The sequence below is a fragment of the Gambusia affinis genome, linkage group LG07 (genome assembly GCF_019740435.1).
Source record: "Gambusia affinis linkage group LG07, SWU_Gaff_1.0, whole genome shotgun sequence".
NCBI lineage: Eukaryota > Metazoa > Chordata > Actinopteri > Cyprinodontiformes > Poeciliidae > Gambusia > Gambusia affinis.
This window is the reverse complement of record NC_057874.1, coordinates 12,054,630-12,077,488: the sequence shown is the minus strand read 5'-3', so window position 1 is coordinate 12,077,488 and position 22,859 is coordinate 12,054,630. Positions and strand designations below refer to the sequence as shown.

General features: G+C 38.5%; 3 protein-coding genes across 6 annotated transcripts; all 3 read left to right on the top strand.

Moving 5' to 3' along the window:
* Positions 1–14: 14 nt before the first annotated feature.
* Positions 15–3,807, top strand: vhl (von Hippel-Lindau tumor suppressor). Its single transcript, XM_044123398.1, has 3 exons — positions 15–460; positions 1,860–1,979; positions 3,037–3,807. Exons 1-3 carry the CDS (start codon positions 274–276, stop codon positions 3,249–3,251), a joined length of 522 nt encoding a protein of 173 aa, XP_043979333.1. The 5' UTR covers positions 15–273; the 3' UTR covers positions 3,252–3,807.
* Positions 3,808–5,348: 1,541 nt separating this feature from the next.
* Positions 5,349–13,416, top strand: tatdn2 (TatD DNase domain containing 2). 3 transcript variants are annotated; one of them, XM_044123393.1, is made up of 9 exons: positions 5,349–5,492; positions 5,579–5,698; positions 6,359–6,704; positions 8,441–8,755; positions 8,907–9,329; positions 9,649–10,578; positions 10,688–10,815; positions 11,804–11,987; positions 12,820–13,416. In XM_044123393.1, the coding sequence occupies exons 4-9, from the start codon at positions 8,456–8,458 to the stop codon at positions 12,958–12,960; spliced, it is 2,106 nt and encodes a 701-aa protein (XP_043979328.1). In that variant the 5' UTR covers positions 5,349–5,492; positions 5,579–5,698; positions 6,359–6,704; positions 8,441–8,455; the 3' UTR covers positions 12,961–13,416. The 3 variants fall into 3 exon arrangements, with proteins under 3 accessions (XP_043979328.1, XP_043979325.1, XP_043979326.1); XM_044123390.1 differs by lacking the exons at positions 5,349–5,492; positions 5,579–5,698; positions 6,359–6,704 and adding exons at positions 6,989–7,020; positions 7,180–7,264; XM_044123391.1 differs by lacking the exons at positions 5,349–5,492; positions 5,579–5,698; positions 6,359–6,704 and adding exons at positions 7,035–7,088; positions 7,180–7,264.
* Positions 13,417–15,317: 1,901 nt separating this feature from the next.
* ccdc174 (coiled-coil domain containing 174) lies at positions 15,318–22,623 on the top strand. 2 transcript variants are annotated; one of them, XR_006371235.1, is made up of 12 exons: positions 15,318–15,496; positions 15,676–15,783; positions 15,866–15,966; positions 16,051–16,109; positions 17,168–17,321; positions 17,527–17,622; positions 18,197–18,333; positions 19,371–19,465; positions 19,720–19,867; positions 19,974–20,126; positions 20,525–21,454; positions 22,516–22,623. XR_006371235.1 is itself a non-coding variant. In XM_044123389.1 (11 exons), the coding sequence occupies exons 1-11, from the start codon at positions 15,437–15,439 to the stop codon at positions 21,064–21,066; spliced, it is 1,653 nt and encodes a 550-aa protein (XP_043979324.1). In that variant the 5' UTR covers positions 15,318–15,436; the 3' UTR covers positions 21,067–21,757. The 2 variants fall into 2 exon arrangements, 1 of the variants encoding a protein (XP_043979324.1); XM_044123389.1 differs by lacking the exon at positions 22,516–22,623 and having other exon boundaries at positions 20,525–21,757.
* The last annotated feature ends 236 nt before the right edge of the window (positions 22,624–22,859 follow it).

Genomic DNA, 22,859 nt, shown 5'->3' with positions numbered 1-22,859 from the left:
TAACCAATCAGAACACTCTGTGATACTGCGTCTCTTCCGGAAAAGGAAAAATAAACAGCATAGTGGAGCTAAAGGAGCTAGGTGCGGGTTTTCTTTGCGATTTTTCTGAACTTAGTTGCGTTTTAAGTTTAACTAACAGACTAAACTGCAAAAAGAACAGTTGTCGTTTAATTGTTGGTTTTACTTCGAAAGAAAGGGGCCGTTTGAGTTAGCTCCTCTCTTGTTAGCCACTCAGCTAATCTTGCTGCACTTTGGAGTCGGTGTTCAGGACTAATGCCTCAGGAGGGTGAGGAATCTCTTCCCCCGGTTCGCTCTCTGAACAGCGGGATTCCCGTTAATGTTGTCTTCTGTAATCGCACCAGCCGTGTTGTCCGGCCGCTGTGGATAAATTATGAAGGCAAGCCAAAGAGTTACGCCGACCTGCAGCCTTTCTCGGGACGAAGAATGACAACCTATGTCGGTGAGTGAATGAGCGAACTTCCTCTGCTCACGGTTCACTGAAATCTATCACTTAATCGATTAATCAGTAAGAAAAGATCTTCTGAGATGGTGTATATTTCTTTTAGCAATAACCGAAGTGTGATTAGAAAGCTGTTTTTTTCTCTCTCAATGTGTTGTTTCTCGATTTTAAGTGAAACACATTGTCTAAGACCACTTATTTACAGTGCAAAAATAGCATACAGCTGGACCAAGGCTGAATCTAATTTCACTTCATGTCTGGTATTGACTTAAATTTCTGTATAACCGCATCTTATCCTTGCATATTACTTTATTTGTTGCGCTTAAATATTTCAGATTATCTTAAATCTTGGCAAATATAACCAGAGTAAACACAAAAACAATTTTCAAATTGCTTTCTTTAAGGCAAAAAATGATTCAGCTTAGACTGGCTTTGTGTGGTAAAAGTAAGTGCCCCACCATGTAGATTTAAGAAATCACACCAGTATGTGTATGAAGTTGTATGTGTACAACTTCATACACATACTGTGTACAATATGAAGTTGACAAAATGATGCAACATATCAAACAACATTACTGTGATCGATTAAAAAAGGATACAAGACATGTCAAACCAGAGAAAAAGTATGTGAAGTCATCAAAAATAACAGGTAAACATGGAAATATTCATCAATGAATCTTAAATAAATGTTGCTTTTATTTATAGTTATCCTTTTATATATGTTAAATGTCAAGTTTGTTTTAATAGAATACATTTTCAATTTAAAAGCCTGTTAAGTCTGTTATTGTCCTTTGAAACAGACATTTACTTTCTTTTGCAAGGGGAAATTTAAAGTTAATTAAATTATTAATTTACGTTACATCTGGTTTGTGATGGATTATTGACCTTGTGTGAGCTAACTAAGCATGTGGGTGATGTATCAAAAGACTCAAAGAATTCAGACAGTTTTCATAAAAAAAAGTCTGTGTCTCTACAGGAAACCGTAATCATTCCTACAGAAGAACGTGGCTGAGATGGCCCGATTTAGCCTTAGCGTTAATTTGCTTTGCTGAACATGAGTTCCTACTGGTCTTGGAGCAGCTGGCCTAGATGTTATCATCTGTGCCAGGAAATCTCTCTCCTTCGGAGGCTGTGATCATGTGAGCAGATCTGTAAACATGATGCACACGAGTCAGTAGAAAAGGTTTCAACAGCCAGATCTCTGTTGTTGCAGAGAGAGGAAGCTACTGCTGTAGCCAACTACACAGATGTTTCAGACCTAAAGAGATTCATAAAATTTAGATAACTGGCAGAGGGGAAAGAATCTTGTAGTCACGCTCCAGGTGGATGGTCAGATTTTTTTTGTCATAAATATTATTGTAAAATAATGTGTTATTATGTTGTATTTGTTGTTTTTAAGGGCACCCTTGGATCTTCAGAGATGCAGCCTCAGATGAACCTTTAAAAGTCAACTGCAAAGAGCTGTTTGTTCCCAAACCGTCCGGTGATGAGGCTGTTCATGTTAACATCACTTTATCAGGTAAGACTCTTAAAGATATTTAAGATATGTATATACTGTAACATTTATTGTCGAATTTATAGAGGAATACATTTAGTTATATTTTTTCCTGGGGCTTTAATTATGCTTTTTATTAAATTAGTTGTGCATAAAAAGTTAAATTAGATTTTTTTTTTTTTTTACTTCAACACTGTGGCCAGCCCAGTTTGTTTTAAATTTCATGGAAATTCTCCTTGAAGTTCCTAAAGGAAATGGATGGTGCTTTAAGCCTAAGAACATTTGCAAAAAAAATAAAAATTATTAGCTCCATAAAGGAGTAGAAACAATATGAAATATGGAAATCATACATCAAATGAGCCAGTAACTGATTATACAGATTTTATTTAGTTATTTAAACCTTTTATATTTTCTTTGACTTTCTAAAAGCTCCTCAGTTGTTTAATTATCAGTATTTCATAACTCTAATAACTAATATGCACCAATCAGGCTTTCCTGGTCAATGGCAATTTTTTTCTTCTCTATTATGTCTGATATTCTAATTTTGACCAGCTCATTTTTATTCCTAAGATCTTTAAAACATTACAGAGGAATAGGCGCTGTAGGTTGTTTGATAAATGTTTCGGTAACAACTTTATTTAACGGGGTGTTCTTAAAATTGACATGACACTGTCATAAAAGGGACATAACACCTGTAATGACGATGAGGGAGTCTTTATGAATGTTTACGACTGTTGTCATGAAGTGTCATTCAGTAAATAATGTCACTTATAATGCAAAGCTGACCATTTCAATGGACTTTTAATACAAGTTGCATTACAACTTGTATTAAGTGTATTTATTTATCGAATAATGTAAAATTTAAAGTTTTAATGGACTTTTATTACAAGTTTTAATGCAAATTTGCATTTAAAAGTGACAAATTTGCATTTGTCATTATTTACCGAATGACTCTTTATGACAACAGTTGTAAACATTCATGACGACTCCTTCATGTTCATTATAGGTGTTATCTCATGTTTATGACAGCATTATGCCAGTCTTGTGCACATCCTGTCAAATATTGTCGGTTTCTCACCAGTTGACAGTCTGAAGGATCGAGCTCTTTATGCTGTGCGACGTCTGGTGCGACCAGAGGACTACAGGAAGCTGGAAATCGCACGATGCCTTCATGAGGATCTGGAAAATCCACCCAACCATCGGAAAGATCTCGAGCGCATTAATTGGCGGGTAGAGCAGCATCTACTGGGGGCAGAAAGCCAGAAAGCTGAGGCGTCTGCATCGGGGCCTCAGTAGAGCAGCGCTCTCTCAAAGACGCTAAAGACTCCCAGACGAGTCATCGCTGTTGATTTGCTGCAAATGAGGCTCACTTTGACTTCCTGTCTCATTTGTGATATTCACCCAGCAGATTTAGCAAAAATGTCTCCTTCAGGAGGTAAAAATCAATTTAGCCTTCAATTAGAGGGTTCTGTTGTGAATGTGAAAAGCTGTATTAGGACCATAGGTGGGGAGTAATTTCAAAACTTTTTTTTTGTATTGACAGCAAAGTTTGAGCTTGGATAGAGTATAAATACATTTTAAAAAGATATATGCAACTTTTAGGAATTCTTACCTTTCCTCTCAGATTAACAACGAAATTTGAGGATTTTTGTTCGACCTTTTCTCGCTGCTAACTGAACATCAGAGAAAGCAAAGCTTTCATCAAGTCTTTAATTAAACTCTGTAACATGAGCTTTTCTTTGCCTTCCCACCCTGCAATCTGTTGCCTTGTTCTGAATTTCCTTATAGCCACTTTACCTGAACTACTTTCACTGTTTATTTTTTGAGAATTAATAAATATAATATATATTTGTTCCTGCTTGAAATAATTTTTGAAATGCAGTGCAACTGAACCCGTTTTGCTCAGCCTTTAAATAACTAAATTAGACAGTTCTGGTCAGAAGTAAAACTTCTCATTAGCATGAATGTCATTAATTTGGAAACATGGATGCGTGTATGTTTTTAAGCAACACAACTTTTTGATTGTGGAGTTTCTCAAGCTAAAAATCTAACCATACATCCTAACTATTATAACACGTCTTAAAAGTTGCAGTGAAATGAAATGCTTCTGGTTGCCACTTTCAGGCTTTTGGTGTAGTCGTTAGAAAATGTCTAACTTTGAGCAGAAACAGACTTACCAACGGGTTGTTTTTGATGTTTTGTACATCTCAGTGATAGTTTGTCACAGATTGCTAAAACTTTAGGATGTTTCGGTCAAATTTAGGGAAAATTCTCCTATATAGAAACTGCTTTTATAGTGGATAAATCAGGCTAATGGAGAATCCTATTAAAATCCCATGTACTGTGTTAAAACTATCAGTCTACTTTAAATTAGATGTTCGCATTTCTGGTAAAAGTGTTCAAAAATCTCACCGTAATTATGCAAGAAGCTTGTTGGTTTCAGGAAATACAAGAACTTTTCTCAACTCCCAATCATTAATATATATATATGTACCCAGTGAGAAAAAAATTTAATGTTTGTATTCAGGACGGTTTTCTTGGATACCCCTAAATATAATGTAGTCCACCCAGTTTTAGTCAGAATTCACCAAATGAATCTTAAACACATCTCCCTGCTCCTGCGGAAGAGAAGTGTCCTTCAGCATGATACTGCCACTAGCAATATTACTGTTTGCATGGTGTTTGTTGTGATGTGCAGCGATCATTTTCCACCACACACAAGTTTGAAAAGAGTTGTCACTGTAAATCACTGCATATCCTAAAACAATCCCCCCTAAAAAACAAAAAAAAGTTTTACAATTTTGTCTTTTTCCTGAATTTGGGGAGTATTTTTATTGTTTTTATTTTCTCAGCAATAAGAATGACACACAAGCCAGCTCTTCAAAACCTTGTTTTGTATTTGGGAAATTTAACGAACGCAAATCAGTGAAAATCGCTGGATGTTTGCAGTCCTACCTGTTATGGTAAAATGGTCGAGGACCTGTACTTGTACAGCACTTCATCAAGTCTGAGGACTCCAAAGCACTTTATGGTGCAATCAGTCTTTCACCCATTCGTACAAACATTCACAGGATGATTGTGGTAAGCTATATTGTAACCACAGCTGCCCTGGGCAGTTTGACAGAAGTGAATCAGCCATTAACTGCCCCTCTCTCTATCATCAGCTATTAAAAATATCAAATCTAAAGAAAAGTTGAAGTTGCAGTCAATGAGTTGTATTTTGTGTTGTAGTATGTAACATTTTCCATTTTAAATAGATTTTTATTTGTCTGTGAAACTCTCAGGTCAACCCCCCGGCCGACTTGACACAGTCTTGGTCTGTCACACACGCTAAAGTCTGAATTAAAATTCATTCAAATTTATACTTGAAACATGAACAAATGCATAAAAGTTTAAGGAATCCTTTTGTGATTCTGTGTTTTGTTTATCAGAGGACAGAAGTGATAGAAAACAGGAATTCCAGCCAAATGTGAACAACACAGTCAGCCTGTCGCCTCCTCTTACTGAATCTTGTATCCTCCACAAAGCGAGGACACAGTAGGTATTACATCAAAGCTGGTGGCACATTCCTACTGTAGTGAATGTTTTCCCTACTACTGCACAGCCCATTTCTTTTTCATTAGATAAACGAAGATCCATCATTTTACCCCAAAACATGCCTCGGGACAGGAATGTTTTCAACAGTTGGGCCAGGAGAAACCTCTACTACTGGCTCATTAAGAAGAAGAAGAAGATCTCAGCATGTAAGTCTGGATTCAGGCTCTGACTGAAAGACAAGAACAATATTTAGCAGCTGGGTGTAACCTCAAGTGTGTATGAATGGCAGCAGTGAGATCTAGGCACTAAATCTCTTTTTACAGCCACTCCTGTTCCTCAAATAAACTTTTGCGTAACAGTTTGGAAATCTGAAGCTTGTTCTCAAAGATGATTAATATTTAAGAAAAGGTTTTCCCAAAGAGATCTCTTCTGCTAAAATTTTCTGCTTTAAATCAACGTTTTACATCAAAGATCCATTATCTTGAGTGAGTGACTGCAATTAAAAAAATTTTGAAATATGAATACATAAAAACATGTGTTATAAAAAAAAAATGATGCTGTGACAAAACAAGAAAATAATAATTCTAAACATGTCTCTTTTATTCCTTGATCTTGGTAAAGAGTAAACTAGACTAGATGAATAAAACCTGTCTGTCAGCTTAAGTTGTGTGTTATAAACAATAAAAAGTCAATTTTGACCCACTTCTTACCACCTTCTAAAAGAAATAAAATGTGAACTTTTCTTTTCGCATAAGTTGTAATAATCTTTATTCTTTTAAATATATTTTTCTATAATGATGTTGCTAATAATAAGGAAATAGTTCAACTTTATAATATGTGATTTCTTGTCTCGCTTCTGCTTGCAGGTCCCTGAAGTAAACCCTGGAACAAACAACCATACACATGCATAAACTCATATGGGATATATAGATTAGGCACTGAATCTAAAAAGAAAGTTATTTAATGAAAGGAGTCCATCTGAAATCAATCTGTAAAAATGTAGCTGTTCTGTGAAAGTTGGACAGCTACCAGAAGTGGAAAAGTTTATAGCAATGTTCGCTTAAAACAATATGTTCAGAACATCATCTGAAAGTGGAAACCTAACAAAACATGGCCGTTTATCATATCTCAGAGGATGTGGAAGGAGAACATTGACAAGAGAAGGAAAGAGGTCTGTGGCAACTAAGGAGGAGCTTCAGATTCACTGTTCAGGTAGAAAAGTCTGTCAAAGTAACAATGTTAAGTTGTTATTTAACAAATCTTGAATTTATAGAAGAGTAAAATGAAAACCACAATTCCTGACTGACTTAACACGTTATGATCTTACTTTGTTTTGCTTAAAAAAAAAAAGATCAAATATCTGCTTTCATACTTGAAACACTTATTCTGAAGTGAAGAATAAATGTTACTTTTAAAGGACCATACCGATTGTATTTTGTCTTAATTAAAGATAAACTGCCATTTTTTAGATTGAGGAAAATAGAAAAAAGAATGAACAAAGTCTCATGGGTACATGTGTTCTCGCGAGGTTTGATATTTGATTACGTATGCGGGTTCAAACTAGGCTTTTTAGTAAAAAATTGTCTCCGTGTAGGGGTTCGTTTAAATTTGTTTTTTGAGTAAATACGACATCTAAAGTTTTTCTTTCTTTAACAAAGTTTAATTAGTTTTTGCTCTAATTCTGTAGTCTAGATGGCAGCAAACCGGTAGGCAATCCGCCAACGTTCGTTGACCTCCCGCCCAGTTTAAACCATTTCTGTCGCTACGAAAAGGTAATTAAACTCATCATTTCTAAATAGAGCCAAATTCACAAGTTGTGTCTTTATAATAATATAATAATTAAGTCTCAACCTGCAGTAATAATGGGGAAATTCCGGTAGTTTTTAACTCGAACCCTTTAATTGCTGATTGTATGAAGCGGTTAAGGAAGTTTGCTAAAAATGAAGTCGCTAATCCGCGATCTAAATCTCGTTTTTATTGCTCTGAGGCTGTAACATACAACTTTAATTTGGCTTCGGATTGTAGATTTTGATCCGGGAAACTGCTAAAGGGCAATTTTACCTAATTTTTCAGTGTATGTATTCAGAACGTACTTGATTTGCTTGACCCAAACAGTCTATTTTCAAAGTACTGTTGCTTCTGAGATGGACTAGATCTAATATGGTCCGGATTCATAAAAAAAAATCACGAAAAATGTCCATTTGTTAATCTTTCTCAAATCATATAAGTTTCACAAGTTACAAACTGGGTTTTAAATATTCATCTGTCGCTTTAGAATAATCTAGTCCGATTTGAAGTGTAGCTATTGTAGGTTTTACACTAGATCAGATTAAAGATGCATATGGTCGGGAAAAAGACGTAGGACACATGGAATATAAATCATGCTAATATAGTTTTACTAATAAAGTTTTATAAGACATGTTGGGATGTGTAAAATTGAAACAGAAATATCTAATCTCTAAATGCTCCCAGCAGAAAACCTTCCCACGTAAATAGTGTGTAAGGATATGTGGCATTGTAATCTATTAAATGTGCATGTATACAAACAAATCTTTTTAGAAAAAATGTCTGACTAATAATTAGACAGCAAAATTGTATTTGTATTTGTATAGGTCCCCTTCTAGGTAGGTTGACAACATAAGCTGATAAAACCCATACCTATTAGGGATTCTTAATTTAATTTTGCAATTAATAGTCATCAATCACATTGCAGCAAGAAAATATTCAAAGGAGGCTCTGGCTCACTTATCTTATCTATCTTTATCTGAGCCATCTTCAATCTTAAAATATGTGGGTTACTCTTTTATTTTTATTATTATTTTTTTTTTTAAATAAAAACAAAAGTTCCTCCAATGTACCTCCAATTCATTTGAGATTGCTAAGAGTTCCAGAATATTTTCCAAAGTGTTTATAATGTGAAGTTCAAAGCGCTGTTCCTTCTTGTTTAGCATCTGCTGTACGACATGGACAACGCCAGAAAGAAGGTGTCCTTCAAGTGGATACAGACTGCTGCCACGCTACCCGGAGAAGCCGGTCAGAGCAACGCTAGCTCTAACACTCCTTCTGGCAGCAGTAAGCCAGGCCTTGGAGAGTCGAGCGCTTTCCCCCTCAGTGACTCTCCAGGGTCGGAGCGCCTCGGAGCTCTGAGTCTGGACACGCCCAAGAGAAAAGCCGAGGCGCTCTGTGAAAGTGCGCCATCTGCAGGCAAAGCCAAGCTGCGAAAACTCTCCAGGAAACATTCAGAGACTTTTAAAACTATTAAGGTAATTATTCACTGCTGTGTTGTACTTGACTTTTAATTGTGACCGTTTGGTTTTGGATGTTTAGGTTTGCGTTTCTAATAACGAAGATGAGATTGATTTAAGTCTGATTACAAACACAAAGCAAGCTAGTTTTATTTTTTATTTTGCTCAGAGTCCGCCTTCAGCAGAAATACGCCAGCAAGACGAATCTCCGACAAGTCCACATGTTTTGCCAACTTCACATCATTCTTTCATCTTGAAGAAGAAAGAGAGGACGCCGGAGGAGGGGTCAAAGGCTATCTGCCGGATGGCACTGATTGCAGCTATTGGCAAGACAAGAACCAGCCTTGGCTCAACCGGAGTCCCCATCCCCACGTCCGAGAGTGGCTCTTTACCCCTGGATTCTGTTCCTGCACAGACTGTAGGGCAAAGTCCTGAGCCTTCTGACAGCAATGTGGGTAGTATCGGCTTCGTGAGGAGTCCTGACGAGTACGAGGATGTTGAGTCCCTCAGTGAGGATCACAGCACTCCTGTTCAGGTGTTTGAGGACACACCATCACAAAGTTACAGCCCAGAGTCAAAAACACATTCAAGGGTAAGTCTGCTGTCTTATCTTTTTGAATAACAAATAACTATGCAGTGGTGTATTAGCTCAGTTTTCTACTTTGTCACATTGTCAAATGTTAATGGGGGTCCAGGCTAATATAGAAACATATTTTCTCACCTGAGCTGTGCAGCTGCTCCAGTGTTGTCCCCAACGAGTTGTTCCAACACATAAAATCCTAATAAAATAAATGAAGCTTTGTGGCTGTAACTTGACTAAATGTGAAAACTCAAGAACCCGTCAATATAAAATGTGATCTGATTTGTGAGAATTTCGTGAAGAAGTGACACCGGTGTCTTATTTGATTCAGGAGCTGGTTTTTCTGGAGACCACCCCCCACGGAAAATTCTTTGTTTCTGAGGATGAGGCTGAGGTTGAAGACAGCAGACCGCCAGTCCCTCAGTTGGAGTTCATTTCAGACTCTGGTTTTCCCACGCAACGGAACAGCCTGCAGAATTGGATTGCTTTAACTTCAACGTCTTCGGCTTCTTTGTCACCGTCTATCGAAAACCCTGGAACTGTGCAGACAGCTGCAGACGACACACAGTCATATTTATTGCCAGAGAAGAGGACAGTTTATATTTCACTCAAGCAGCCAAAACAGCCAGACTTGGAGCCTCTAAATCCTTTCAGAGCTGAACTCCAGAATTTCCCGTCATCTGTCAAGGCCAATTCATCGGATCCATTTTCTTTGCCGCTATGTTCTACTGAAAGACTATCTAACCTCTCCGTGACCTCTGCAGCGCCACGGAGACAAAGTGACTGTTGCTCTTCTATGCGTTTCCCTCCATCCTCCGTACCGGACAGCTCCACATCCGCCAGAAGGTTGTCCTTGGGGGCTGACCCTCTGTGGACCAACTACCCTGACCGCAACGTCCAGGCTGGCTTCATCGACACACATTGTCATCTGGACATGCTCTACGGAAAGCTGGGCTTCAGAGGGACGTTCGGTCGCTTCAGGCAGACCTACAGCAGCAGCTTCAGTCCTGAGTTTCAAGGCTGCATTACAAACTTCTGCAACCCGCACGTCATGGTGAAGGAGGCCCTGTGGGAAGGTTTGCTTTCTGAGGACAGGGTATGGGGGGCATTTGGCTGCCACCCGCATTTCGTCAAAGGCTACTCAAACACTCAGGAAAACAGCATACTAATGGCAATGAGGCATCCAAAAGCGGTGGCGTTTGGTGAAATGGGCCTGGATTACTCCCACAAAAACTCTACTGACTCGTCCAGGCAAAAACAAGTAAGCTCTAAGTTACGCTCTCCGCGGCAAAAACTGTTGTTACCCCAAACTTGTGATAAATGGTGTAGGTTAGTTTCTCTAATGTGCAGAGTGGCTCTTCTCTGGAAAGGTGTTTGAGCGTCAGCTGCGATTGGCCGTGGCCATGCAGAAACCTCTGGTGATCCACTGCCGGGACGCAGATGACGACCTGCTGGAGATCATGAAGAAGTGTGTGCCCAGAGATTACAAGATTCACAGGTGAGGGAGCCTCCTTAAATTCACTCCAGCCGTCTACATTTCAGAGGTTATTTTGTTTCTGCGTCTGTTCATCAATTACCATTTAATTACTTTGCACTTTTACTTGACAAATTCTGCTAAAATAGAGTATATTTTAGCAAAGAAGTTCTAAGATAAGAAGGAGAAAGCCATAGCCGTTTAATCCTGTTTCCTTTCATAAAAAAAAAAAAAAAATGGGATTAGAGAGATTGTTTCCACCTCTCCCCTTTCAGTCATGCCAACCTATATCAGGTGTGGACATTAGAGACAGTGAAACTCCATCTAACTGGAGAAGTACTACTGAAAGCGGGAATTGGATGCATGGCACCTGAGATATTTTTGATCTACCAAAAATTGCATACAGGCTAATTCTACAAATATGTCACCTTTACAATATCAGTGTGTGCAATACTGATTCAGCGAAGGACCGAAGTGCAGTAGATGTTTGACTGATGCTCGCACTAGGCATGAATTAAAATGCTGAACACAGCGATGCATGCAAGCACAGATGAGAAAAGATGAAAAGAAGCATGTGTATCATCATCGCAATACTTACAAGATCACAACATTTTCTGATATCATACAGTCCTGGAAGTCTTTTATGGTTGCTAAATTCTGCGCACTAAAATAGCGCCAAGAGTTGTGGTTGTGTTTATTGTTCATGTCTAGTGAATTTAGTAGTGAGTACTTACTGATTTCCTGTATGGAAGTGAACAACGGAAGTTTCTGGACTTTTACATAGTAGAGCTGGGTTTGTCCAAACTGCTCTTGCAACCTGTTGGTTGAACATAAATATTCAAGACTTGGCATTTCTGGTAACTATTTTGCTAAATTCCTTTCATCTAGTATTCCTTAAAATATTAACGTTCGCACATTTCAGCTGTAAAATCTGAAGAACTGCTCTGAGTTTGAATGTCTCTCCATGTGCATTTGACACGGGAAATCTCTTAAACACGCTTGTGTTTTTCAGACACTGTTTCACAAACAGTTATTCTGTGATCGAGCCTTTCCTGACAGAGTTCCCCAACCTGTATGTGGGCTTCACAGCTCTGATCACCTACACCAGGGCCAGGGAAGCCCGAGACGCAGCTCGCCAGATCCCTCTGGACCGTATCGTCCTGGAGACGGATGCACCGTATTTTCTGCCAAGACAGGTATGTCTGCGCTGAGAAATTAAGGAGTCTAAAAAATAAAAAGGAACATTTATGATCTGTACTTTCAGACGTTTCTGTTACTAATTTCAGCGCTTTGTGTTGAGGATCGACTCTCACTTAAAACCTTTTTAAGTTCTAATTTGGTTTTAGCTTTTTATTTGCAGATTTAGCGTCATATGAGTTAATTTTTTTTTTCTTTCTGCTTTTCCTTATGAGGTGAGAAGGTACACAGCTTTTAAGTGAAGAAATGCTGGATGAAAAACTTTAAGGTTGGAAGAAAATGTTAAGTAAAGGAAAGTTGAACTACCTTTAACATAAACTCTCTGATAGAGCTGGGTCTTGTAAGATGTCAGACAGAATATCATGTATACAGTGATGAAAAGCACAGATTAGACTGGTAATTGTAACATTTCTAATGAATTTGGAACATTGTATTTAAAGAAGATTAAAACAACATGAGCTATCCAAACTATTAAAAACTCAAATGTGGCATCTCCTCATTGGAGAGCAAAGCAACAAGCACAGAGTGCTAAAACGATCCGGTTTTATCTTTGTGTCTACAACAAGGAAAGCTTCTTAAAGCTGTTTTATCCTCGCTGCAATGCCTCAAGCTGACAAATTTATGAAACCTTTAATTCACACACCTGAAACAAATGGCTAAATTACCATGCAGACAGGCTACACAGGGCACTAAAATAACAAGGTTATTATTTTAATAAGGTGTTTTGTTGATGTGCTGTGGTGGATTTCCACAATGCAGAGGTTCTCCTGCACCAGTCGCCCTTTATTTCACTGTTACTGTTTTTATCTGCTTGGTTCTCCGTTCCCACAGGTTGGCAAAGATGTATGCCGGTTTTCTCACCCAGGAATGGGTATCCATACGCTACATGAGCTGAGCTGGCTGAAGGGGGAAGATGAGGCCACGGTGCTCAGCACCATCCGAAACAACACCACTCTGCTTTACGGCATTTGATTCTTCCACAGGTCAACACTTAAAAAAAACGAAACAAAACAAGAAAAAATGGCATGGTCAATCCTCAATGTACTGTTCTGCTAATGAAACACCCTGCACTGATTTTTGTTTTAAAGTTATCAATCCAACAAGCTCACATGTTGGAGTTTGAAGAAGGAATTTATTAATATTCTTATTTTTTTTAAAAAGTGAAATACTCACTTTCTGATCTAGTGAAAAGTAAATGTTTTAAGAAAGAAGACAAACACATGAGACACTGTAAGTGCCTCACCTGGTTGCATTTTAGTTAATTGTTTACACGAATTAATTGAAAAGCAGTTTTAAGTTGTTTTTTTTTCTTCTGTGGACCCGAATATTATTTGTTCTAATCTGTCTGCATGTTTTATGTCGTCCGCTTGCTGTGCAGTGTAGTTTGGTTTAATGTAGTGGAGATGCATTAAAAGCCTTTAAGAGTGATTCGGTTCTCAGGCGTGTTTTCACTTGAATTAGTCACGAACGAGCGCGTGATGAAGCGAGCACGTTCGGAGTTGAGCATGAGCGAAGATGGAGGCGCCTGTGTGGACAGTCCATTAGTCTGCTTTTAAAACCTCCTCTTCTTCATCCCACACAGTTGGCCCTAAGTGCTTTTTGTTTTGAACGCGATTAGTCATGTCTGATTCTTCCCAAGGTCGGCTTGCCATTTAAGCGGCAAGCCGACCTTGTGGAACGTCTTTTTCTTGTGCATCAGGTTTGAGGAGACATATGTCCTCCATTTGTTCGTGTTCCTAATAAGAACTGTTCGAAGGGAATGTAGGTCACAGCGCACTCTGCTGACAGCTTCCGCACGGACATCGGAGCAGCCTGTGACCCGGTTACCGAAATCTGAAACAAAAGTGTTTGTTACCAATGTTAGAGAAATTCATCTTCTTGACTCTGGTGGTTGTGTCTGACTTTTTATATAAGAAAAAAAAAAAACAAACCCGGTGAATAGCAGCACTAAACTTTCAAGATAAAGTGCAGAATAAAATCCCAGAATCTGTTCAAATTTATTTGACTGAATGGATAAAATTAGGGCTCCGCTGAATCAAATGAACGCTAAATATTCATTCAGCTACATTATCCTGGAATAGAGATACGGGTGTACACAAGATTTTCTAACAATGTTTGCAGCCTAAAAAGTTACAGTACTTGGCCAAAAATATTCACAAACCTTTTACTTCCACATTTTTTGTATTACAATCTGCACCTTTAACATAATTTAAGTTTTTATGTGATAAATGAACACAGTAGATATTTGGGGGGTGGAAGGAAGAGAATAGAAGGCCACAAAAATAAAACCTCAAGATATGAGTGCCGAAATCTAACTTTATCAAGTCAGTTTCAGTTGTGTTGCACCAAATTACTTAATTGCTAAATATTTCAGAGACGTTTATAATATTTTAAGAGTTTAAAAGGGAATTTTCTTAATAAACCCTGCCACATGCATCCCTTTGAGGACATTCAAAATCTTGATATGGTCAAAAATGGAAATGAGTTTGAAGATATTCTTCGGCTTCTTTTGCCTGAACATAAAATATTTTAAAAGTTGCTTTGTCCCTTTATGTAACGCTTCTTCCTGTCATGGCTCACAAAAGCATTTAGTCCAAGTTTACTTCGACCTGTCCCGTCATATATTGGCAGCACAAGACTAAATGTTTAATCGGGTGCAAAAATAAACATTAATCTGTCTGGCATGACGTCCTGTCTGTTGATCCTATCACTTCAGAGAGGAAGGTAATGCTGCAGCAGAGAGAGAAACGGATACATCATCTTCATCTGCAAGGCTGCAGCAGCATCACTGAATCCTCAGAAAGGAGAGATTGCAAATTAAACACTGAGCTGTTTGCACAGGATTTAAAATGTTCTGATCTGCTGAAATAAAAGGTAACATCATAACCTTGTTTTGGGAACAGGGAACAGAGGAAACAGAGACTCAAGGCTTGATCCAGGTTTTCAAATATTGAGGATATAAACAGAATTCATTATGAGGCTTTTCTTTCTCTGATCTTGTGAGGAAAAGGCCACATTTATTTTGGGAAGAAAACAAAATAGTCACCAGAATGTTTTCTCTGTTACTGTAAACCTCTAATACTTAACTCTGGGCAAAACACTCAGAAAAATTTGATAATTTCATATTCTTTTAAATATATTTTCAATGCATTAAATCTTTTCAGCTATTCTAGGGCTATATATACACGCACCGTAGAATGTTTAATAATTATGTTTTCTTTCAGAATAACCCAGATTTAACTTCTGATTACAAATAAACGGAAAAAGTCTTCTTAATGTGAAGATTTTGGAACATTTTATGCTGTTTAGATGTCCTCCAAAAACGTGTAAGTGTAGAACGTGTCCACTAGATGGCGCACAAGCGGCAGGCATCTAGTCATTAAGAATATTAGCAAAGAAGAAGGAGTTAGAGCATGGCTAAGCTAATGGTAGCTCAGCAGTAGATTATATGATCCATTATAGAGTTAATATGGATAAAAAGAAAACTCTTGAAGTAGCAGCCTCGACGGTAAGTTAATCGAAGTTTACATTAAATAATTAGTCATTTAGGCTTTTGTTATGAAGCTTGACGTTTTGTAAACGACAAAAACAACTTACATTAGCTAGGGCCCTGCTAACGCCAACTATAGACTGATACGTGCGCACTTTTTAAGAAAATGTACATTAATTGGTTCAACGTTTCTGCAGCTGGTGGACCTTAAAGCGGAGCTTTACAGAAAGCAGGAACAATTTAAACGGGAGAAACTCGGTCAGGAAAATGCTGATGCTGGACTCAAGACGAAAGCCACCTCTAAGGTAAAATTGAATTCGTTCCCTTAAATATTATTAACGAATATTCTGACGTACTTGAATTTTTCTCTTTATTTTACACTTTCAGAAACCCAACATCTGGATTAAACAAAACGCTGGCGTGTCAGCTAGAGCTGCTAAGGATGCAGAGCAGCTGGCAGAGGAGCAGGTCACTCTGGATACAGCCAGGTGAGTTCATCTTCCACTTCACAGAAAGGTTTGATGCTTTCAGTCAGACAAGAATATTAACTTTTTATTTCTGATCCATCACAGGCGTAAACTGGAGGAGAAGGCCAGACTCTATGACCAGATGACAAAGGGAGACTTTCCAGGTTGATTCTTTATAAACTCTGGATAAGCTAATTATCAAGACCTCATTTGTGTTTATTGGGATTTTATGACAGATCAACACAAGGTAGTGCGTCATTGTGCAGATGTTACACAGTTTTTAAAATATTTTTACAGATGAAACCCTGCACTGCTGGGTTAAATGGAGAATTCTTGTAAACGTTCAAGTCTCGCCACTGATTCTCAACTGGATTTAGATCTAAACTTTGACTGGGCCATTCTTACACGAAATGTGTGATAACCAAAACTAGTTTTGTTAGACCTGAGTGTTGTTTTTGTGTTCTGCTTGGTAGTGAAACTTTAAAGACAAGAGAAGTAGCAAGAAAGTTTATACTCAAGTGGGAAAAGTTTAAACCTTTTTGGTTCGTCCATCAACTTTGGCTGTGTTTCCTGTCACTGCGAATAACAACAACCTAGCAGCATGATACTTCCATCACCATGTTTGTACGTGATGTGCATTGTTTGTATTCCTTTTCGTAATGTGTTTGGATATAGGCCAGATGGCTCAGTTTGCATTGCCTCTGACCGGAGTACTTTCTTCCACATGCCTGCTATGTCTCCCTTGAGGCTTATAGCAAAGAGGATTTTCTAAAGCTTCCTTTCAACGATGGCTTTCATTATGCCACTTTTCCACAGAGGCCAGATTTTTTTGAGTTCACAACTAAGTGATTCTTCCACCTGAGGCGTGGATCTCTGCAGCTCCTCTAGAGTTGCTATAGGCCTCTTGGCTACTTAATGGTCTCTTTGTGAAGCCTGCTAGTTTACATGAACCACTATTGTTTCCAGTGTATGCTTTCCATTTGAAAATGTGGGTTTGAATATTAAATATTTATTGATTGGGTGTTCTGTGAAAGCATTTGGCCAAACTTTTCAGACTTTTACTTTGTGAAATTTGTTGAAAACAACTTAATTTTAATTTGCATAGTTTACATGTCCCTATCATATAGCAAATGATGATTGAATATGGATATTTTGTAACCTTTTATAACTGTTCATGTAATAAAAGGTTGCTTTGGGTTGTGCTTCTCCTATTAATTGTCAGATGAAGAGACGGAGGCGCTATACCTCGTCGACTTCACCCAGAAGATAATCAACAAGAAGAGAGAAAGTCTTGCGCAGAAGGAGATGCAGAATGAGGATGAGGATAAAGCCCGGTTATCACCCATCCCTCCTCCCCAGAATCCAGATGAGGAATGGTAATGTCTGATTTTTGACATTGGGTGAAGAAAGCTTTATCTTTACCTACTGCAGGATTTATGGGGTTCATGTTTTAAATAAAAAAAAAATCAAGCTGAGAAAAGTCCTGCTGACTTATGTTTGTTAAATCTTTAACAATTTCAAGTCAAACATGGCTTTTCAAATCATATAAAATAATGGTAAATGGTATTTTTATCTTTTCAGGGTGGATTATGTGGATGCTTTGGGACGGTCTAGAAGATGCATGAAGAAAGATCTGCCAAACTTTGTGAAAATGGACCAGGATCTTAACGGAAAAGGGTAAATATTTTAACGAGCGTTTGGTATTTTTCCTCTGATCAGGTTGAGTAGCTGAGACGGTTTGGATCTATGCAGAAGAGGGATGGTGAGTGTACTGGACCAACAATGAGGAACGCTGAGGATGAAAAGAGGAAGACCAAAGAGAAGTTTTATGAATGTAGTGAGATCAGCCACTCTGGCAGCACATAAAGACAGAAGAAGAAGAAGAGGAGACTGGACATGTTTTTGTCCACTCCTAATGAGAGACAGATAAACATCAGTCATATAAACCTGCATGAAACTACTCCTGTTTTCCTGTTAAAAATAAAAAAAGATCAAATAGTTTATAGAAAGTGCCATGTTGGACATTCTAGGGTTACAGATGTCTATTAAAAGTTGAAGATCAGTGAAACACATTTTGGTTTCATTTTTAGTGAAACCAAGGCAACAGTTCTAGTATGAAGAAGTTCAATTGGGAAGTGTTTTCAACTAGGTGCCATCATATCAAGTTCGTCTTTTTATGGCATCGTCTTTCTGTGTTTTATTTATTGCTGCATGTAATGTGTTTATGACACCTCGTTGCTGCTCTTCATAGGATAATCCCAAACGACAAGAGCTTACTCTCAGAGGACATGCGTCGAGAGCTGCAGCGGCAGGAGTGGGAGAGGGAGGAGGAGGAGGCCATGAAGAGGCCGGTTGGACCGATCCACTACGAGGACATTAGAGCACAAGGTGAGCAGAAATCTGCCAACACCGCAGTGGTTCAGGTCCAGCATGCAGACTCTTACACCTGGAAGCCGTTTCCTGCATTAATGCACTTTGCATCTGATATACAGCAAATCAGTTTCCCATTTAAGACAATAAAACATTTGAAGTTCCATTTAATGTGAAATGGTTCTAAAGTGTTTTGTTTTTTTTTTTTTTTTGCCAAAATATTTTTATTGAGATTTTCCACTTTGGAAATACAATCATGTAACTGTCTGAACAAGTTTTCTTTTTAGTTATTACAGTAATTATTCCTTCTCATATCAGAAAAATAAAAAACAAAGAAAGAAAGGGGGAAAAAAGAGACAGACATGGGAACAAAAAGCAGCTTCTTAAAAACAGGGGTATTCAAGCAAATTACAACCAGGTTAGATGTAATTGTACACGTCTCTTCAGCATGGCACTCTGCAGGTTCCAGCAAATCAAAACTCAAACAAACCCTCTAACAAGTCCTTAATAAAATTAATGAAAGGACCCCAAGTCCTCCCATAAAGATATTGTTTAGATTTCCTAACGTATGTTATTCTTTCTTGTGGCAAATTAGACGACACCTGCTTTAACCACTGCATGGCACTGGCTCTGTTGACATTTTTCCAAGCCAATGCAATACATTTTCATTATATATATGTATATATATAATGAGCTTATATCTATAAAAGTACATTCTGATTTACTAAAGTTGTGCTTCTCAGGGTATAAAGCTAACAGGAACAATTTAGGATCCAGTGAGATTTGCTTTGAGAGAAACTTTTTCAATTATTTCTTTCACCTCTGTCCAAAACTCATTGATTTGCCTGCATTCCCACATGCAGTGTATGAGAGTCCTTTTAGAATTACACTTTACACAAAGATCTGGGATGTTATTATTACATTTATTTAAATACACAGGCGTAACATAAACTCTGCTTTAGCCATAAATTGTAGAAATCTAAGACGGCTATTTATGGACATCATGTGGGTTATCTAAAGTGTTTTTTTCATATTTTTTTTTCCAACCATCTCAGAGGCCCGAGAGCTCGGTGTGGGCTACTTCGCTTTCTCTCAGGACCAAGAGCAGCGCAGGAAGCAAAGAGAAACTCTGGACATGCTCAGAGACCAGGTGGGTTCATCGATAAACAGAAATATGGAAGCAATAACAAAACACGCACAATATTTGTAGCCATGAGGCGTGTAAGAAGCAGCATAAACATATTGTTCTGCGAGAGAGGACCGAAGCCTCATGATGGGATCAACACTTATTGACAATATGCTGGGATAGGAAGTTATTTCATCTGATTATACTGCAGACCAGTCAACTAAGCTGCTCCATGTTGAATGTGAAATGTTTCCCGCTCCATCCGTTCTCTCCTTCAGACGACAGATCAGCGGACGAAAAGAGAACGACTCAAAGAGAAGAGGCAGGCCGTCCTGCAGGCTCGACTGGCCAAGGTGAGGCAGAGGAAGATGAAGAAGGCGAAGCTGGATGGCACTGAGGAAGAGGAGAAAGAGGAAGAAAATCAAGGTTGGCATATATTACTCACTGAACTATTAGATATTTTACAGTGAAGTAAAATATCTAATAGTTACAACCATTTTAGTGAGGTTTTGTTGTCGATCACTTGTTTCAGTGGAGGAAGAGGAGGATGAGCCAGTCGGACCGATCCCTCAGCTGGACGTGCCGCCAGAGGTCAGCACTCTGAGGAGGGTGGAGGTGGAGATCCAGGAGAGGAGGGACACCAAACCTGGAGTCCCTCATGTCAGAGAATGGGACCGAGGCAAAGGTAAACCTTGTTATTCAAATGTTTGTAAGAAAACATTTACATTATTAAATCATGAATATAACAAGGGGATTTTTACCCAGGATTGTCCAATAATGTGATGTGATGGAAAAACGGGAGTTGAAATCACAATCTGAACCTTTTTTTAGCGAACGTTATCAAGCTGTACATTCAGCATAAGGCCACAACTTAAAATGTTTTTATGTGAATCTAACATTTCTGTGGGTAAATTAGGTAATAAAACTAACTAGCTTCAGAAGGCATCTTGATTTTTAAATAATTTCTAAAAAAATAACTCTTCAACTTAATCTTTTATGTTAGTACTGCTATAAAGCTCAAAATCTTTGAATTTCCTGACGTTTACACTTCTTGTTTGCTTCTTTTGTATTTTTCCCCCCCAGAATTCATGTTTAGTGAATGGAAAACCCGACGTAGAGATGAGCGAGACTCTGAGTTTGCTCCTCCCTCTGCGTACTTCGCTGATGACAAAAGACCAAAACCAGGAAAGGCTAAAATTCAGCAGAATAAATCAAACATGTTCTTTAAGTCAACACCATTTCCAGAAGAAGTTCCTGAGAGTGAGAACAAACCAGAACCTCCTGCTGTGTCGTCACCGCCTGAGCCTCAGAAGGAAAATCCCCCAGCATCCTCTCTGTCTCCACGACCCACACCTCCAGGCAGCTCCTTACCTTCAGCTCCACCTTTTATTCCTCAGTATCCGCCTCCTCCTCCTTTTTATGCCCCGTTTCCTCCGCCGCCTCCCTTTCAGTTTGCAGGACCGCCACATGCCTTTCCTCCGTTCCCCCCGCCGTACCGGTACCCGACCCAGTACGCATCCCAGGAGCCGCCGCCTCCAGGAGAAGAAAGCCAGACTCAGCAGGTTTCTGGAGGCGCGCCTCAGAGTTTAGACGCCATGTTGTCCTTCTACAGGAACTCTACCTGAGGGCTTCCTCCATGATCATAAACACTTCAACTGCGGCATTAGAAACTGAGTCTCACTAACAATTAAAGTATTTAATAAAGAGGCTTTCATTGAAAAATGTTGCTTTTAGTTCATGTTTTGTTGTATTCAGAAATGTTTTATCCTTCATGTTGCTCCAAGTAAAATTCTTCATCCAAAGTGGTTTGGATCTTTCTGAAACGCGGAAGATCGTCATCGTTTTCTTTTACCTTCTGCGTGCTGCAGTATAAAAGTGGCCACCAGATGGCGCTTTACTTGTATGTAAAATTGAAACAAGTGTACATTTCTGTAGCTATAGCGACTGGAATTTCTGATCAATACAGTTAACAAAACGACGACACATTACATCATATAAAGCATGTAAGCTGAGGTGAGCCAACACACTTGCATTTTTACATAAAGAGTTGAATATTAAGAGCAGTGCAAAACCTTTTGTTACAGAAATGTTCATTTCCTGTAATGTGCAGTAAATTTACTCAATGGTTGGGACTCATTTATCATAAATTATTGCGTCAATGCGGCATGGTGAAGTTCAGGAAACTCACGTTGCTTTGAAACAGCGTTTTCGCTTGTTGGGCCTGGTTATTGTCATCAAAAAAAAAAATGTTTTAACCTGGTTTGTAGCGAGCTGCACATGGACTATTTCAGTGAGAAATAAAATAATCTTGCATAATTATTTAGAGAAAACCTTTGTTTCTATAGATGTTTGATATTTTTCTAATCTGATCTCAGCAGCAAGAATGAGACATGAGTTAAAAAATGCCTGTATTTAAGGATTAAGGTCTGCTTCTCCGTAAGAGCCGCTAGATGTTTTAAAAGAGAAATAATTATTAAAAGTCTAATACTTTGTTTTGTACCTACATTTTTTCCCATTTAAAGAAATTTCAATTAGCCAGTGAACTGTCTGTGCTGGAGATGTGAATTGAAGTCGAGGAGGTCTTAAATAGGCAGCTGTTGCTTTAGCACATTTTTCCTCGTGCTTTTTCCTACCACTCAATTTTCCATGAATGTGTTTGGATACAGTGGACAGCCAGCATTTTTACCAATGACCTGTTCTGCTGTTCTCTCCTTGTGGTTGTCTCGTCAACAGATGGAGTGGCACAGAGTTACATTTCTGGATCAAAACTCCTTTTTAGTGGGCTTGTGTTGTAGTCAAATTTTCTCAGAAGCTGATTTTTTCATTTGAAACTCATAATCACCAAGATGAATAGGAATTAGCTCTCTGCAATCTGTTTTGTTGCATTCGACCTTCATGGTTTTGAGCCATACTGTCAAACCTCTTGGTTGAGCTCACCACAGGAAAACTGGCACTTTGTAACCTGCTACTTTCAGAAGAGGAAATGTATTTAGAGAATCTTTCAGACCTGATTTAGCTTTATTTATATAGTTGTGTCCTCTTATCTCATCTCTAAAGCTTCTTTTGTTTTCTAGCTTGAAGCTTGAGCTGAACATTTAGCTCGTCTCTTGATGAAGCTGCGTCTTCTCCTTCTTTGAGGGTTCCTGGCTGGGACAGGCCAGGTCTGGTCCCGTGTTAACGCAGTTATACAGAGATAAAAGGTAAACAGGGAACTGCCGATCCAACAAGCTGAGATGGATATCTTATATATATAAAAAAGCTTTGATTGGATAAAATGCTTTCCCTCTCAGTGGGATGTATTCAGGGAGTCAAAGAAGCCATCTGAAGGTCACTTCGTGCAAAAAGTCCTCTGTTTACTTTATTTGTTTTTGCCTCAAGCTGCCCTGAATTGGTTTCCTGCTAATCCCCATTTATTTGA

Coding starts and splice junctions, on each gene's coding strand:
- vhl (XM_044123398.1), top strand. CDS start 274: ATGCCTCAGGAGGGTGAGGAATCTCTTCCCCCGGTTCGCTCTCTGAAC. Junction 461..1,859: donor AAGAATGACAACCTATGTCG/GTGAGTGAATGA, acceptor GTTGTTTTTAAG/GGCACCCTTGGATCTTCAGA. Junction 1,980..3,036: donor TGTTAACATCACTTTATCAG/GTAAGACTCTTA, acceptor GTTTCTCACCAG/TTGACAGTCTGAAGGATCGA.
- tatdn2 (XM_044123390.1), top strand. CDS start 6,998: ATGGGTACATGTGTTCTCGCGAG. Junction 7,265..8,440: donor ATTTCTGTCGCTACGAAAAG/GTAATTAAACTC, acceptor CTTCTTGTTTAG/CATCTGCTGTACGACATGGA. Junction 10,816..11,803: donor AGAGATTACAAGATTCACAG/GTGAGGGAGCCT, acceptor TGTGTTTTTCAG/ACACTGTTTCACAAACAGTT.
- ccdc174 (XM_044123389.1), top strand. CDS start 15,437: ATGATCCATTATAGAGTTAATATGGATAAAAAGAAAACTCTTGAAGTA. Junction 15,497..15,675: donor TTGAAGTAGCAGCCTCGACG/GTAAGTTAATCG, acceptor ACGTTTCTGCAG/CTGGTGGACCTTAAAGCGGA. Junction 16,110..17,167: donor GACAAAGGGAGACTTTCCAG/GTTGATTCTTTA, acceptor ATTAATTGTCAG/ATGAAGAGACGGAGGCGCTA.